The sequence below is a fragment of the Corapipo altera genome, unplaced genomic scaffold (genome assembly GCF_003945725.1).
Source record: "Corapipo altera isolate COAL_440 unplaced genomic scaffold, ASM394572v1 116, whole genome shotgun sequence".
Classification (NCBI taxonomy): domain Eukaryota; kingdom Metazoa; phylum Chordata; class Aves; order Passeriformes; family Pipridae; genus Corapipo; species Corapipo altera.
This window is the reverse complement of record NW_020884953.1, coordinates 256,712-275,508: the sequence shown is the minus strand read 5'-3', so window position 1 is coordinate 275,508 and position 18,797 is coordinate 256,712. Positions and strand designations below refer to the sequence as shown.

At 43.2% G+C, this 18,797-nt stretch overlaps 1 protein-coding gene across 9 annotated transcripts in view; it reads right to left on the bottom strand.

The window, feature by feature from the left end:
* Positions 1-18,797, bottom strand: part of PKHD1 (PKHD1, fibrocystin/polyductin) — a 261,116-nt gene that overhangs the window by 164,293 nt on the left and 78,026 nt on the right. For all 9 annotated transcript variants that reach the window (XR_003530915.1, XM_027663423.1, XM_027663422.1 and 6 more), the window contains one exon: positions 8,651-8,801. Coding sequence is in view for 8 of the 9 variants with exons in the window: in XM_027663423.1 (XP_027519224.1) it covers positions 8,651-8,801 (151 nt within the window). In the remaining variant the exon portion in view is untranslated. The remainder of the gene's footprint in view (positions 1-8,650; positions 8,802-18,797) is intronic.

Here is an 18,797-nt window from a genome sequence, read left to right as displayed (position 1 = left end):
CTCTGTCTCCTGTGCTCCTTTCTGCACAAGGTGGCTTTGGCAAGTCAGCAGCTCACCCTGATCTAGTGGAAGGTTTTCTTGCCCATGGCAGAGGGGTGGAATGAGATGGTCTTTAAGGTCCCTTCAAACCCAAACCATTCTATGATTGCTTGTTTTGCTCTATGTGACTCTTTTGCTTTCCCTTAGAAGTGGCAGTCAGACCCAGCATAATCATAGGAGGTGGAGAGATCAGCTACACTCGTGGGCACACCATAGTGCTGTTGCCCCCGGATGTTTGCAAAGCCTCTGAAGCCCTCCCAGAACAAATCCAAAAGGCACTTGATTTTTGGGAGAAAATAAAGTGAAAAAAAGTTCAGCCACCGAGGATAAAAGAAGAGCAGCATCACAGTAAAGAAAAGGTGGGATTCATTTAACCATTAATCAAGTCTATGTGTAAAACAAACTCTGGCCAAACTTACAAATACTTTCGTCTGAAAAGTGCATATTGTCCCTCTAACCCCCTCTGTATCTCTGTGGTTTCTCTTGGGTCAGAATAAATATACAGCTCCTGCTTTACAAGGTTGTCTTCTCCTTTTTTAAAAAAGAAAATAAAAGTTATGCTTCCTTCTTTTATTGCACTTGACCTCTCCTCTGAAAGCAGAAAGCAAGAATATTGCTCGACTGAGCCTTTGGCTGTGACCCTCAAATTGTTTGTTATGGCTGCACAGGAAAGCAAAGTCCTACACATGACCTTGAGGGTGATTTTATAAAAATCAATCAAGCACTGTTATGATGGCCTCCCCACCAAGCAAAATAAATACAATTAAACCTATAATCACTTCTGTACAGTAATGTGTAAATTCAAAGGGTCTCTTTAGGTGGAGTGAGGGAGAGAGGGGAGAAATATGTTGAGGCTATTTGATACTTTGTGAGAACATCAGAAGCACCATTCTTCTCAATTAACCCAGCAATTAGCCTCCACCTCTGCACACACAGAAAAGAAATCGTTCTTTATCTGCCTTTAGCAAAGGAAAAGAAAAAAAAAAAGGGAGGAAAAGAAAGAGAAAAAACCAACAAGGCAACTCCATCTGTCCCACTGGAGGAGAGAAGCAGCCAGAACAAATAATTACAAAAAAAATGAATATTAAAGAAAACAAACCTGATAATAAGGTGGGGGTTTAATCTGCTGTGTGGGTAACTACAGCACCATCATGCCATTGGCAGAACTGGTTTTGTGAGAAGAGGTTTATCTTTCCTTGGAAAATAGTGGAGGGCACGACCAAAAAGAAAGGATTTTGAAAGATAATTTATGAAAACTTAACTTTTTCAGGTGTCTGGACTGGCTCATGCAATGCCACAGACCAGATATCCACAGTATTACTACGGAGAGAGGCTACATCCTGCACCTCTTAAAAAAAAAAGGCAAATAATGATGGAGTAGAGGATGGGGAAGACTGTTGTGGGAAGTTTCTCTTTGCCTCTGTCATGATGATTCACACTTTCAAACACAGCTGCTTATATCCTTTCTCAAAAACCTTATTATTTTTTAAAAAGAGTCCTTCTAACACAGACGTTCTAGCAATGCATAAAAGTGATGCTGATATTTCTCATTCAGGTTGTGATTTAAAATGCCCTAGAGATTTTCTGAACTCCAAGGGCAGCAAAGTCCCCATTCCAAAGTGCACCTTTCACATGGAGAGATTTTCTCTTATCACCTTTTGAAGTCTCACCTTGCATTCCCTGCTGATATAAGACATTTTTACTAATGAACAGCTCATTAGGGAGTTAGGATAAAAGTGATAGATTTAGATTTAGTTCTACTTCAGATGTTCAGTCCTACTTCAGATTTAATTCTACTTTATGTAAAGCTAAATGCAGTGTCAAAGCAAGCAAACTACAAGAAAGGTGCTGGATAGTCGCAAGACAATTTTTTAAAATAATCAAATATAAGAAAAGTATTAATAAAATTGTCTTATTTTTCAGTACTTTCTCATAACCTTCAACTAGCAGCAAACTTCCTCTTCATGGAAGGGCGTTTGCAGGTTGAGAGCTCATCTCCTCAACTGGACTACTCCCTCCCACTGCAGTGCAGGGAAGATCTGCTCTTGTTTTCTCATATTCCCACAGCCTTCAGCTTGCTCTGACCAGCTCCTCTCCCTTGGTGTTTCACACGAAAAAGCCACAGATTTCCCAGTGAGGTGAGCTCAAGCTCAGAAGTTCAATTCCTGGCCAGCATCCCTGAGTGGCAAACAGCAGGAGGCAACTGCTGGGGCTGGAATGGCTTTGCTTGATCTGTACAAGGCTGCAGCCTGACAGCCCACTTGTTGCTCATTCTCCAGCTCCAAGGGTCGGCCTGGTAGGGCCTCTGAGAAGGAAAAAAAAAAATCCCAGAGCAACTAAGATCCTCTTGCGTACAGGAAGAGGAATACAGAGTTTATGAGATTTAAAAAAAGATGATTATTTCATGGCTCTGTCACCCGTACCCAGTTGACTTGCTCACATGATATTCCAATGAGCCATAAAAGTTGTTTGCATGCTGGACCATGGCTGAGCAAGATCCAAAGGAGAAGTTTGTTATATTGACTTCATCTCAAAGGGTGCTTGAATCAAGAGCCCAAAATTCATTCTCCACCTCCCTGAGAATATCTCTCCATGTTCACAGCACACAAGGACAGATCCCAAACTAGCTGTGAATTCAAATGCCCATGTATTTCCACCAGGACATCACTAACACACTAAGAAGTTCAGCTTGTATGCCAGCATTTTGTTGGATGGAGGCCTTAATCTGGTCCTGGGAGAGGAACCAGCAGCTGCTTCGGTGGCTCAGACAGAATTCATCTCCCAATCTCAACAAGCCTTTGTTTTTTGGCTTGCTGTGCTCTCAGCCATCTGTTCAGATGGCACGTGCTCCCTGTGAGCTGATCAGGCTCTTCCCTAAGAACTCAGGAGACAGGCAAAGGCAATTCAGATTGACAGCCCAGAAGATGCTGCCACAGGTGTATCTGCTTCAAAGAAGTCCTTCTATTTTTCAGCTCTTAGATACATTGAGATGCTTATCAACAGCTTTGATGGATTTGCAAAAGAAAAGCTGACTTGGTGGGGAAGAGGTGCAGGCACTCCAAGATGGCTTTGAGCAGTTATGACATCACCTAGGATATAATGAAGGAACTTCTAGTGAGCCTGGTGGAGGCATCAGGTAAACACCACACATAGAGGTGTGATGAAAAAAAGAGGTCTTTTGGCTGTTATTTTCCAATTTATAGACAAGCATTAAGAGAACATTTGGAAGAAGTTCTTGGCTGTGAGGGTGGTGAGGCTCTGGCACAGGTTGCCCAGAGAAGCTGTGGCTGCCCCATCCCTGGAAGTGTCCAGTGCCAGGTTGGATGGGGCTTGGAGCAACCTGGGACAGTGGGAGGTGTCCCTGCCCGTGACAGGGGGTTGGAACTAGATGATCTTTTAGGTCTTTTCCAACTCAAACCATTCTATGATTCTGTGACTCCCTCCATCCATGACAGTGATTAGAGGAAGGAGATGATGCTGCCTCATCTGAGCCAGAGCTGCATCAAGTTTCTTGGCCAAGATTAGTTTCCACAGATCTGTTCACTGTGCAGCATCCCAGAGGAGTCTCAAGAGCTACTAAAGTTGCAACAAATCAATTTAATTGGCAAGTGAGAGCCCTGGGAGTCCAATGTACATGCTGTAAGCCCATCTAAAACATGATGGCAAAAGAAACCTGCAGTCTATACCCAAACATGAACGAGGGTTTGCAGTTGGAGGAAAATCTGAAAAAAACCCCACCCCTTAAATTGCTATGGATTCAGGGCTTTAAAAACTCTTCCTCCAGGAATGTCCATCTCTGTGAGATGCACTCTGCTGGATAACACTGAATTCCTGCAGCAAAATGTGCTAACAAATAAAGAACTGATGTCTTTCACTGTTTTTCCATGAAAGCAGCTGGGATTTTAAAGCTCTGAGACTAATTATTGCAGGTTCACCGTAACAACATAGGAAAATATCACACAGTGACAGAGAAAAATTGGGCTGACTTTTCTTCCTTTTAAATCTCAATTAAAAAATACATTGGATGAAATTTCCCATTAGCTGGTACTATTTGTACATCCCATGTTCTTCCTTTAATTAAAAAACATGCTTATTGCAATACTGCCAGAATCGCTTTTACGGTATTTTAATTGTAATGTCTCTGCCTGATTAAAAAAAGAAAATATGAACTGGAAACTGCCTGTAAAAAAAAAAAAAGTATCACAATGAACATCCTAAATGGGTTGATCAAAATGGCATAGAAAGCACTGCGACACAAACAGGTTCCAACTGTACCTACTGGCAAGGCATTTTAAGGTGGATTTAAGGACTGTTTGATGCCACAGACAGGAAAACAGAAGGAAAAGCTTTTTCCTTCTTTCAGTGAATTTAAACCCAATCTTTGTCAGTAGTGACTGAAGCACTAGTTATTTGATAACTATTGAAGCAGGTGTATCAAGGAATATTGGCTGCTCTTTTTAAAAGCATCAAAGATGAGGAAAAGACAAGCAAAATCAATATCTGTGTTTCCTTTCCCCCAGACCTACTCACAGGATCCAGTTTAGCCACAGTCTGATCAGAGCATGGATGACAATAAATTCAAAATATTAATAGAATCATGGATTCATAGAACTGTAAAAACATTTGTGTTGGAAGGGACCTTAAAGCTCATCTTGTTCCAACCCCCTGCCACGGGCAGGGACACCTTTCGCTATCCCAGGTTTCTCCAAGCCCCATCCAACCTGGTCTTGAACACTTGCAGGCATGGGGCAGCCACAGCTTCTCTGGGCAACCTGTGCCAGGGTCTCACCACCCTCACAGGGAACAATTTCTCCCTAATAACCAATCTAGCCCTGCCCTTCATCTTTTTGAAGCAATTCCCCCTTGACCCATCACTTCATGTCCTTGTAAACAGTTCATCTCCAGATTTCATGTGGGCTTTCTTGATGGATAAGCATTGCTCCTGTGATGTGGGTTCAAAATCAGACAATAACTGACAATGTCAGGAGTGTCTTTGGGGCTTCTCAGTTCCTTATATTGTTTCCTTGGATCTCATGGTTTGAAAAAAAAAGCAAGGCTCAGGTTAGCTCAGGTCTATTGGGAACTGAGTGCACAGATTTTAAAGAAACCACAGATGAGGTGGGTCAGACCTTTCTGAAGACCTCAGCCTGGAGTATTCAGCCATGGAAGAGGGAACTGGCACACTGGTTTCAGCAATGGTACAAATGATGGGGATGGAAGAGCTGTGAGAAAGGGAAGTGATTGTCCCTCCTTACTTGGCACAGGTGAGGCCTCTCCTTGAGTTCTGTGTCCAGTTCTGGGCTTCTCACTTCAAGAAAGATATGGAGGTGCTGGAGCATGTCCAGAGAAGGGCAGCTGAGCTGGGGATAGGTCTGGAGAGTCAGTCCTATGAGGAGTGGCTGAGGGAGCTGGGATTGTTTATCCTGGAGAAAAGGAGTCTCAGGAGGACCTTCTCACTCTCCACAACTACCTGACAGGAGGTTGTAGAAAGGTGGAGTTTGGCCTCTTCTCACGGGCAACAAGTGAGAGGACAGGAGGAAATGTCCTCAAGCTGTGCCAGAGGAGGCTCCAGTTGGACATCAGAAAGTATTTCTTCAGCATTCCAATGCTTGGAAGGGTTGTCAAGCACTGGAATGGGCTTCCCAGGGAGGTGGTGAAGTCACCATCCTCGGAAGTCTTCAGGGAATGACTAGGCTTAGTCACTCAGTGCTATGGTTTAGTTGACAAGGTGGTGTTCAGTCGCAGGTTGCACTTGTAGATTTTGGAGGTCTTCTCCAACCAAAATGATTCTTTAATTGAAACTGAGTCTTTTCTAGTACAAGGACCAAAGCAATATTCTCTCTTATGCCTGAAAGAGCGGCCATCTCAAAATTGCCATTGCAAAGGCAACTGGCGAGTTGGGGATCTTCAAACCCACAAGGGTATCCTGGCAATGACACTCTAAAATTCATCACCAAGGCACTCCTGAAAGACGAGGCAGAATTTTTATTTTTTTTTTTTTTTTGTCTCCAGACCTCCCTAGACCACTCTAATTTCAGGCAAAGGCAACAACACGCCTGAGGTACCAATCCACCAAACACAAAGAAGTTCCCCCAGTGTAAGCCCTGTGCAAAGGAATTTCCATCTGTCCTGGGTTATCATAAATATTTCCATTCTTGTGATGTCGGGATTACAAAAATAACTGCAATTTGCTGAACACACAGAATTATCTCCAGTCTGTCTATCTTGTATCTCTTCCCCAATCAGTTTTGTCTGAGTTGTTTCACAGTCTGACTATTAAACTTTCCACTGCTGATATTCATATGTTCATGCTCTGCTTTTTGAGGAGGAGGGAGAAACTCCTGAGCCCTCACGGTAGCAAGCAGAACCCAGCTGCTTAATCCTATTTTTCCATTGCTTTGGTCTCCAGATCTTCTGCCCAGACAGTCTGGTCTCCACCAGAACAACTATATGTTTTCAGCTATATGCTAATACAGTCGAGAAAGAGTCACTTTGAGGCTGCACATGAAGCTGGATGTCCTTGTTATAACGCTCCTTTAAACAATTTCTACGGTGTTGAAATCATTACAAGGATGTACAAACAGGAGTAGTATTCAAAGTCTTCATGGTGTCTTAAAAGAGAATTTCAAGAAATGGATCTGTAATTGTGTTGGGTTTGCCAGATACAGCACCAGAAAATGGGCAGTACAGTATCACCGGAATCAGTAGCATTAAAGTTCTTTTTATTTTCAGCTTGAAAGTGCACAGACAGCCTGATGCTGAGTCATGAAAGCCAAAGGGAGCAGAGCTACAATTTAATCCCATTCTCCAGCTCCAACAAAGAAAAACTCTCCAGCTAGGATAGGAATGGGATATTTCAGTTGAAGCACATATCTACACCCACCTACAGGTTAGAGGTTTACTGTCATGTCCATCTTGTACCTGGGGAAAGTGGTTGATTAGACATGCTCACAGAGTCAGTAGTTTACGCACTGAGGGGATCCCCACTGATTCATCTATAAACAGGTATCTACAAATATCTAAGATTAATAAGTTTTTGGTGATGTGTGTTTCTGTCAATACAGGAGCCTAAACAACTCTCCTGAGCTGGACAGCTTTAATAAAGGGAAGACTAGGAAAGATAAATCCCAGCCTCATTTCAGAGTAGATCTCAGTGGGTTTTGACACCAAATCTAACCAAGACTAAACAGCCAAGCAATCATGGGGGTGGATGCAACAGGCAACTTCACAAAGCTCTAATAAACAATTCCTGTGCATGTTTCTGCTTCTAAAATGTTTGGTCCTTATGTATGCCATGTAGCAACGGAGAAATAATAACATCTTGAATATTTTAATGCTGCTTTCCTAACTGAATTGACATTATAAACCACGTTTCTTGGAAAACATGATAAAGGGTAGGAATGATTTGAATGTCAGATGAGCCAAAGCCATAAAGATACTGCTCCAGACTTCATTAAATTCAATCAGAGCTCTGGTAGCTTCATGAGTGCTGACTCATAGATCAAATGTGTCTGTGAGTAGGTCCAAAGTTCAAAGGGTTTCTGCTGCAGTATTGTGACCAAAATATTTCACCTTTTTAATCTCAAAACCTCGCACTTGCTTTTTAATTTTGTTTTTAAACAGGAATGATGTCTGGTGTAGCAATTCTTGAAAACCTCTGAACATAAGCTGAACAACTTTGATTTTTTATGGAAATGTTCTCAAAATAGAGAAAAACTTACAAAGTCTTTACTTTATAAAATGATCATTCGAATTCAGATTAAAATATAGTTATTACGTTCTTTGTCATCATCTCAGTGTAAGACTAGTACCTTTAATATAATTTTAATATAAAATCATTTTGACCAGGAAAGATCCAGGTCCTTCAACATAAAAAAACTCCTGTTTTCATTTTTTGAGCTGTTTCAGCAGAAGCTTAACTTTGAGCAAGCAATTTCACTAGCAGAGCTCATTCCCTTAATACCAAGCATATGCACAACCGTTTTCAAAACTAGGGCCTAATTTCCAGAGGGGAAAATTTCTAGAATTACAAGCAGTTTTAATTCTTACTTTGACAGAGACCCACAGAGATATACCTATCTCACACTTATTCTAGGTCTATGAGTAAGTACATGAAGCTGGCAAACCCAGTGTTTCCCCCCATAACTCTTATTTACTGTCCACCAACTGTGCTGTAGGATTTTGGATTATTAATTACATTTGGTGGTTGTGATCTGCAATTCTGTAACATCATTAATTTTGTAAAGGTGTTTGTGAGACACCTGCCTCGAAGAAGCCAAACAGAACAGAGCTGATGATTGTTATCAGCAGTGCCATTATCACTGAACATTGCTCAGGACAGCAGCAATTTTGGTAGCTGGGGGAAAGAAACGGGGGGGACGGGGGAGAAGCCTTTCTACTCATATTGTCATTATGCCTCAAACAGCATAGATGATGCCTTTTGCATATAGAATAATTAAATGCTTCCCCCATCCCCATCTTGTGCATCAAGAGGAAACTCAGCCTGACTGACCATCGATGTTTGGAGGCGGGGAATGGAAGGGGAGATCACGGGCACTAAGAATTCCCAGCCCCGGATGAAGCAGAGCACCGAACCCCCCCTTTCGCAGACCTTTGAGATGCAGCAGGTTGAGGACGCTGGTGCTCGTCCCCAACAGCAGCGTCCGGCCTCCTTCTATCGTGACGTTATCGCCATCTCGCGGCTGGTGGCCAGCAGGCCAGCTGGAGTCCTCGTCCCACTGGCCGCAAAACTGGAGGGCAAGCTGGAAAGAAGAAGATCCAGAGAAGTTCAAAGCTCACCCCCTTCCACCCTTCAAGGAGCCAACTTACCCAGAGAAGTGCGGAGGAGATGCCAATGCCACATTGTCCGGCGTGGTTTTGGCATCTCCTCTGCCGTGCTCTGGGCAAGCTGGTTTTCAGAGGGAACCCTGTGTAAGGCAAAGCAATAGAGGGATTGGGGCTGGAGAAGTTCTTGGCCTTCAGAAATGCCTGTCACAATTCAGGGGTTGCCCCTTGTCTCATTCTGCTTTGGGGAATGAGGGGCTTTGCTGCAGGTCTGGCTGCAGAACGACCACAGGTTTGCCTGGTGTGTGTCTCTCTCTGCCTCCCAAAAAGCAGAACTGCACTGTTTTTTCCTGGTAATGTCATAAAAATAGCCTGAAGAGTCTGGAATTGAAACATCCTGCTAGACAGGCAGTATTTTGCTTCAGAGGATTTTTTTTCAAAGGCTCTCCTGCCACTGGCTCACATTGAGAGAGACATTCCTCCTTTCAAATACCTTTTTAGCTTTCTCAGCTTATCCAGTGTTATTATTGCCTCTGCTTTGATGGCTTGTACATCAGTTCCAAATAAAGCACTGAACAACTCAAGAACAGCAAAGAGACTGACTCACAACGAGCAATGGTAAAATGATGCCTGTGTGTTTCAAACCATGGCTCCTCCTCAACTCTAAACTTCAGACATGCACTTTGCAGTGAAGGTTTCCTAGAATCACAGAATGGTTTGGGTTGGAAAGAACCTTAAAGGTCATCTAGTTCCAACCCCCCAACCATAGACAGGGACACCTTCCCCTAGACCAGGTTGCTCAGGGTCCCATTTGGCCAATTTCTTGAGGAATACATGAGTATTTTTGCATGGACACGTGCAAAAGTGTGGACACAAACATTCATGACATATTATTTGGTCTCATATGTGAATTAGCAAGAACATCCTCAACTCATTTGAGGTGGAGGGGGAAACCAGACACGGAAATATTTGTGGTCCTCACCAAGTTGTGCTAATGTGAAACAGTACTGGAAAGAATAACCTCAATGTTACAGCAAAATTACTGCATTTTCAAATTGAGCACATCATGTGCATTAAAGCTCTTGCTCTGGACCTGCAGAGGTTTAGGTGAATCAGTACTGATGGTCTTATTCTTTTTTACTGTGCTTTTGTCAGTTTTAGCTTTGTGTTCCTAGCGTTTTATACAACATTTCCGACAGCACTGTCCCTGAGCAACCTGGTCCAGAGGAAGGTGTCCCTGCCCATGGCAGGGGGTTGGAACAAGATGATCCATAAGGTACCTTCAAACTCAAACCATTCTAAAGTTCTATGGCTCTAATTATTTACACCAGGGAAGGGGTAATGGTTCCCAGACTAAATGATACAACTGGTTGATGTCCATCCTGGGTGGATGCTGCTATTTTCTACCCTCTGACACATTCCATGATTACCCTACAAAGGAAATTTACTTGGTTCAGTTCAGACTGAAACCTGGAACTACGCTGACACACACACAGTGAAAACATCTAGGGAGCTAAATGTCTGGTGTCAGAGGGAATGAACCACTTCATCATTACAGAAGTACAGATAAGCCTTCACACCGGTACACAACTGCTGCAGAGAGTACAATTTCTCCAAAGTTGCTAAGTATGATAGGACAAGTTTCATTTCATTAGTTGTAAACATATAATTTTATATTTCAGAGATTTAGGATGAAATGCCAGCTGAAAGGATAGATATCTTTATCCACTTCCTTTCCAGAGAGGCTGTGAATTACTCTTCAGTGACAGTGCTTTGAACTAGACTGTATACCATATACAAGGGTATACCACAGATTCACTGAAAAGTAGCTAATTAAACTTGGCTTTGTCCCAGAGCAGGGAACAGAGGAGAGAACACTCCATGGAAAGGTGCATATTTCTCAGATACACTGCTTATCAAGCCAACTGTAGCACAGTATTACATATTCCATACCTTCCCATCTGGCACAAACACTGCCAATGCCACCAGCAAAACACTGCATGATGCAGTTGTAAATGGTGAGATCCACCAGAAAATTTGGTTGAGAAGGCTTGTTGAATGTCTTAAAGTCACTCTGACATCACTCTAGTCCTCTGAAGCCACATAGAACCCTTCAGTTAATCCTAAGGGGAAAGCAAGACCGCAAGGAATATACCAGACTGCTCTTGCTAGCACCAAAAACTTAGGAAGCTGTTGATGGAAGCCTTGCAAGAGTTAAGAAGAATAAACTCTTCTTCATATTGTGATTTTTTCCAAAGATGTTTCCCCTTTCTAAATATAAACCACTCTAATTCTTCATTTAAGCTTCTCTGCATACAATATCTGTGTTTAAGCTCTTGCTGGACTTCTGCTGTCACCTCTTAGAAGATCCTGTATCCATTCAGTCCTACTAACACCCTCTGGCATAAAAGCCTCAGTGCTCACCTATGGCAGTATAACTGTAGAATCACAGAATGATTTGGGTTGGAAGGGACCTCAAAGATCATTTTGTTCCAACACCCTGCCCTGGGCAGGGACACCTTCCACTAGCCCAGGTTGCTCCAAGCCCTGTCCAACCTGGCCTTGGACACTTCCAGGGGTGGGACAGCCAGAGCTTCTCTGGGCAACCTGTGACAAGTCCTCACCACCCTCACAGCCAACAATTCCTTCCCAATATCCCGTCTAACCCTGCCCTCTGGCAGTGGGAAGCCATTCAACCTCGTCCTGTCCCTCCAGGCCCTTGTCCGAAGTCCCTCTCCAGCTCTCTTGGAGATTCTTTAGGCACTGGAAGGGGCTCTCAAGTCTCCCTGGATCCTTCTCTTCTCCAGGTGAACACCCCCAGCTCTCCCAGCCTGTCTCCAGAGCAGAGGGGCTCCAACCCTCGGAGCATCTCCGTGACCTCTGAACTGGCTCCAGCAGCTCCACATCCTTCTTACATTGGGAGCCCCATTGTAAGAGCTGAATGCACGACCTCTGCTGGAAAAGTATCTAACTTTCCTCATCTAGGAAACTAAGAACTATTAACCATCTTAAGAATGCAACTCATGAAATATACAAATATTGTGAATCAAGTGCCCTGTTATCAAGATGATGCATTTTTCCTCAGTAAGAAGCAGTCCCTACACCATCAGCCTAAACAAAGACAGATGTTATTGCTCAAAAGATAGTTTACTACCCAAAGAATGATTACATAGAGGGAGAAAATGGGTTGATTAAGGTCATAAAAATCTCTGTTGTTCCACATGGTCCATACCTAAAGGTTTCCAGTGAGAAGATACCTGTCTCAGTTCACTGCCACATGCACCACCTGCCTGCACATCCTTCATGTGATTTCTATTATTCCTTTTTCTTTTTAAATAAAAATAAACAGATGAACACCAACTAATAATACAAGATCAAGAGCTGCTTATAGTCACTTGTACCATCCTAGCATTATCATGGAGAGAGTAAATCTAAAGAATATTTCCCAAGAGGGAAAATATGGTTTGTTCAGGGAATGCACTTTAAATCACCACAGTATGGAGGAATGTACAGAGGGGATAGAGGGAAGGCAGCTCTGTAGGGATTGAAAGACATCAAACAATTTTATTTGGTGACCCTTCTCCTGCAGTCCTACACCCTTCCCTATGATGAAAGAACACATCCTTAAGACCCTTGAAAGAAGAAGGAGTGGTCTAATGCAAAATTAGTGAAATGGCCACGTGCCCTCATTCACCAATACTTTTTCCTGGACCTTGTGAATCCCATGTGATTACCCTCCCTGTTTTCTGGGAGAAAAGCACAGTGCCATCTCCAATGGAATTTTTAAGTTCCTTTTCTGTATGGTGGTAGTGGTTATGCCCAGTTCCCTTTAAGCAACCCATGGTGAAATAACATGAACTAACACATAAACTAATTGCATATCTCTTATAAAGCAGGGTGGGTGACAGAGTCACAGCTCTGGAAACCCACACTCTCATCTGGCCCTTCTAGTTTCCCTCCTATCTTGTCTAGTTGACCTGTTATCAATATAGGATTGGTTGTAGACCACACTGACCCTACAGACACCAAATGCCACCATCTCTGTGTGCTAAGGGTGGCATGGGGGACTTTGTTGCCCTGCAGTCTGAGTACACTCTTAGGGCCACTGGGATGGACCAAATCAGCTGAGACCCCAAAGAAAAAAAATTGAGACAACCATTTCATCTCTCAAAGGACTGCATGGCCATGATCTAAACCTCTTCATCATGAAGAGACCTCAGCACCTTTCCCTCTGCCTGCAACTGAGCAGGATAAGAGTGTCTCCCTCACTGTTTTTTTCATAGAAGAAAAACCTCATTCTTTTTCCATTTTTCCCCCTCTTTGGCACCCGGTATTTGACCTCTGGTGTTTAATTTAAATAGTTCTCAGTCAGACTGAGGTGCAGCAGCAGCTGCAAGCGCCAGGGTCATGGCTGAGTGCCCATCCCACACGTGCTTGGTGAATGAACCAGGAGGAACCTGCAGAGCCAAGGAAAGCTGCGTGTCAGCCACTGGGCATTTTCCTCCTGTGCTTTTCCCAGTTTCAGGAAAAATGACAGGGAGCTTGAAATTCAGGGAGAAAGAGGAGCTGGCATAAAACAAACCCTGAATTGTGAAGCTGGAGCTGGCTGGAGGCAGCTGCTGCAGTGGGGAGGCAACTTCACACTCTGGCTTCAGAGTGTAGCAGAGTTGGGAAGATGATTTGGAGGAAACGGAGCTTATGAGACCATAACACCTCTGCAGCCATGGATGTCACTGTCAGAGCTCACACTTGAACATGGGCTATTTCAACTGGATTTAATAGGAGGAGTGAGACCACAAATATGCTGCGGTCCTGCAAGGTTTGTGAAAATCAGTAGCTAAATTGAGGCAAGAGACTTTTTTGGTGCTTTTCCCAAGTAAACAAGTATAACATGAACTAAACACTTAAAATGGTCACCAAACTTTGGCAAGATGTGTCCTCACATCACACATCCACAGTAAACCCACCCTGGTAACATTTCACATTTTGAATCCAGCACAGCAGATGACACTAACTCAGTAGGGAACCAAACCTGCAAAATATGGGCAGAAAGCACAGGTGGGTGGGGAATCACCAGCACTGGGAATCCCTAAGGAACCAGTTGTTCATCCAGGGACATCAAAGAGCAGAAGGACCAGGGAGGGGATCTGACCTGAAAATTCAACAAGCAGAGTCCTGCAATACCTTTTCAGCTCTGACATCTATTTGGAGTGTGTCATGCACACACCAAATTGTATTTACTAGGAAAAGCTTCTTCATCCAGAGAGTAGCTGGGCACTAGAACAGGCTCCCCAGGGAAGTGGTCACAGACACAAGCCTGACAGAGTTCAAGAAACATTTGGACAACACTCTGGGGCATGTGGTGGGATTGTTGGTGTTGTCCTGTGTAGGGCCTGGAGTTGGACTCAGTGATGCTGGTGAGTCCCTTCCAGCTCAGAATATTCTATGATTATACACACAACCACAAGGCCACACCTTGTGTAGCAGGTCCACAGCTTGTGTATAACACAGGTTAACTGTGGGGGGTATCAACTCCTTCCCAGTTAGGTCTCCAAAACAGTGAATGAATTACAGAAAGGTAAAATAACGGTCTCATGGTATGGAATAAATGATGCACAATCTCCTTGCAATTCAGCACATTATATCCTTCCTCCCTGTTGCACCTTTATTTTTCCATTTTCAGGCAGATTTCTCTCCATTTTATGTTTTTTAGCTGCTGCTGTTGTCAGCCAGCCTAGGGTTGCCTTTATGTCAGTCTTTGGGGACACCATCTCTCAGTATCAGTATCACTTTCTCAGCTTGTGCCTGTAACTACCATGGCTAAGAAACAGCAGCAGCCACTGCAACAAATGAATAAAGAACAGTGATGCACTTACATTTCCACACCGGCTGGCAAACAATTCACAAGTGGGAAGGATACCAAAATGCAAGGTTTGGGCTTAAAAGGGTTGAGAAACTCCTGTTTAGACAACATATAGGTAATTTGATCACACTTCGTGGTAACTTTACAATTTGTTTAGTTAAGTGGGGTTTGTTTAGAGTACAGTCCTGAAAAAGGACTGCAACAACTGTTAGCGACACCAAGAAAAGACCTTTATCCTCTGGCCAGAAAACAAAGAAATTTTAAAATAAAACCAATAAAAAGTGATGTAGTTAAACACAGGCTCTGCTTCCTGCTGTGCTCAATATTTTCCCTTATTCCCTAGAAATTAGGAAGAAATTCTTTACTGTGAGGCCCTGGCACAGGTTGCCCAGAGAAGCTGTGGTTGCCCCATCCCTATAAGTGTCCAAGGCCATGTTGAATGGGTCTTGGAGCAACCTTGGTTTAGTGGAAAGTGTTCCTGCCCATGGCAGGGGAGTTGGAACGAGATGTTCTTTGAGGTCACTTCCAACCCAATCCAGTCTGCGATTCCATGATTCCGGGTTGTGGGTTCCAGGTGAGGATTACCTGGGGGAAACCTGAAATCAGCAGGGGTTTCCCACCAGCTCCACCCCTGGCAGCCAGATTTATCCTTTCCCCCAGACACATCCTACAGGACACGGAGCACAGTGCGGCTCCCACAATTTCCAGCAGGAGGAATGTTCATTAGTCCCGGAGTGCATGGCCAGGAACGAGCAAAGGTTTGGAGCGGCGCCGACAAAGCCGAGATTGACACCCAAGAGGGCAGCCTTTCCTTGGTGCTGACAGATTGCCATTTAACCAGCAAGTTCTGAGAGCAAGTGTTCCTGTCCTCAGTCACCACAGAGAGACAAGGTTAACATTTCAAGTGATGGAGTGCAGCGGATATTTCCCCACGCCACAGACCCAGGACTCCACACCACATTTGAAAACACTTTAATTTCAGTGATGGATACGGGGAGCTCACTTGCCAGGCTGTGAACTCTTGACAGCTCCTCAGTTTAATACATCAGGAAAAGATTTACGTCCCCTCACCCAACTCCCATCCACCTGAAGGAAAGAAAAACATATATTTGGAGGAGACAAAAGAGGAGGGGAGGTATTTTATTACGCTAAATGCCTTTTACAAGGGAAGTATTTTCAGCCATCTGCTCTAATTATTCCTCCTGTATTGGCCACCATCTTCATGCAACAATAGAAATAATTATCTCCTCAAGGGCAGAAAAAAATATTTACAGAAACAAACAAAAGTTGATTATTTTTAGCTCCTAGGGAAAAAAGAAACAAGCTACTTCTTAATGAAGGAGCAATTAGGAAGGTGGGTAGAACATCTATAATTAAACCAGACAAATTGGTGCAGGCTCCTCCCTCCTACACACACTTGAAAGGGATGCAAATGCATGTTATTTGCTACAGTCAGCAGAGTTAACAAGGAAAACACTGCCCAGTGCTCAAAGAAGATAAACCTGTCTCTTGGCATCACCATCTGTCTTTCCTGCCTGTCACACCTCTAACCCTTTGACAAATTAGCTGAAAAATGCTCACCACAGCCATAAAATTATAGAATTTCAATTGGCATGGGTAGGTCTTCCTCTGTATAACCAGTATCCCTGAGCCAAGAATCATAGGACACTCTCTCATCCTGCTGCTGTAAGAAGAGTCTTTGGTCTGCACTTCACAGCTCAGTGTAAAAAATGTGCTTTTTTCTACGTAAAACAAAACCAAAAGAGGAATTTTGCAACAATCTTTCAATTCCCAGCACTGAATAAGAATTTTGCTAACAGAGAGAATAAAGGCATATATGCAGCTTCATTGGAAAGATGGAATGGGGTCATCCCAAAGAGAACAGAAAATACCTTACATTGTGCAAAAAGTATAAACAGCAAGAAAAAAAATTCTCTCTACCAGCAACACAGTGTAACATCTTATTTTGTAGATAAATATATGGATTTAGAGTACCACATGGAAATAAATAGGATTTAACTGGCTGTGCTATAAAATCAGTGATTAGACAGAGTGAAGCTGGTCAAGGAACAGGCTACCCAGTGAAGTGGTGGAATCATTATCCCTGGAAGTGTCCAAAAAGCATGTAGATGTGGCACCTGGGGACATGGGTTAGTGGTGGACCTGGTAGTGCTGGGTTAATGGTGGGACTCCATGATCTTGGAGGTCATTTCCAACCTAAATGATTCCATGATTTTTAAGGCTAATAATGAATGCAGAGGTTCCCAAGTCTCCAAGTAGTCTTAGGAGAGAGGGTACGACATTCATTATAGGAGCACAGCAAACAACTACCAGGAAAGAGCTGCAAACCAGCATTTTGTGGACCCTTCTTTACCCAGGAAACTTCCCTCCCAATCCAAAAAGGCCAATTTTCACTACAGAAAAACAAACAAGCCAGACTGAGTTACCATTTTGTTGCAGGGTTTCTCTTACTCGTGCAGCAATTCCAGAGAAGCTGCCTTCAAATATTTAAGTAGCCTGTACTGAGTTTCTTTGGAAATCAGAGTGCCAAAGCAGTCTAGTGGATGTTACAATGTGCTCAGCAACCCCTTAAAGGACTTTCATCCACGTGCACATCACTACAGTACTCCAGCTTTGCCATTGATTGAGACAATTCCAAGCTGGATGTGAGAGAGTAGAAAGTGAAAGGAGAACCTCTGGAGAAGTTTGCAATGGAAAATCTACTTCCATCCTCTTAGTAAAAGCACCACATTCACCTTTATAATTTCTGTTTAATAGAATATCCTGAGTCAGAAGAGACCTACAAGGACCATCAGTCCAACTCCTGGCCCTGTTCAGCACTCCCCAATAATCCCACCCTGTCCCCGAGAGCATTGTCCAAACACTCCTTGAGCTCTGGCAGCCTTGGTGCTGTGACCACTGCCCTGGGGAGCCTGTTCAGTGTCTGACTCTGGGAAAAGAACCTTTTCCTGATATTGAACCTAAACCTCCCCCAAGGTTCTGGTACCATCTGGGAAATCCTTTGAAAGAAAAATGTGGCAAAACAGGGATCTTGTTTCAGCTTTCCTGATTTCTCCTGATCTTCCCTCAGACAGGACAGACTCTTAGCTCCCAGGATTTCATCAGTTTTAGACCTTGAGAAATTCCTGACCCACTTCAATTCCATGTGATGATGGTCCTGAAAATAATAGATCTGATCACTGAGGTCCTTCTTTTCTGAGTGCCAGTGTTACAATAGTCCCTGATGCCAGTTTAGGGTTGTGGTTTTTAGATGTTGGTACAAAATGCCTTAACAAAACAGTGATGAATTTTACTAATGATTCAAAGACATAAATGGAAGATGTCCCTTAAATTCATGTAATAGCAGAGACCACCCCTGGGTAACCCTGCTGAGCATACACTGGTAGTCAAACCAGGTAACAGAGGTGAATAGATAATAGGACCATCTTTTTCTAGTTTCTGAAATAAATGTTTTTTAAAAAATGGCAGGAATGGTTGTGCTTGAATCACAAATCACTAAGAAATTAGTCTTACATATATTAAAACAAACAAACAAACAAACAAACAAAACCACCCCCAAAAACAATCAGAAGGAGAAAAGATATGTAGAGAACTATACACTGTGAAAAAAATGAATAATTTATGCCAAAAGACAACATTATCCCAAAGAAGACTGGAAGTAACTGTAGCTGTGAATAAGCCAAGGCTGGAAGTGATCAGAATGCTTCTGACTATCCATGCACTGAGAGTTTGTAACAGGTTTCCAGAGGAGATAGGAGATAAAACTCGGTTTTCCCTTATGAATTAACATGCTTGAAATGATTGCCTGGGATAGAACAAGCCTGGAACATAACCCTACAAACTATTTCCAAGCCCATGATACTTTTATTCCTATCTGCATTATCTGCTGCTGTGTAACTTCTCTTTACTCCTTACTCCGGCTTTAAAATGCAGGTGGTATTATCCTACCTAAGAGGACCACATAGCAGATCCTTAATTAAAGTCTCCTACAAACATTGAAACAACCAGGATCAGGGCTGGGCATATGGCTGGACATGAAGTGTACTATCCAATATCCCTATTTTTAATTGAGACTGGCTGTACCCTGACT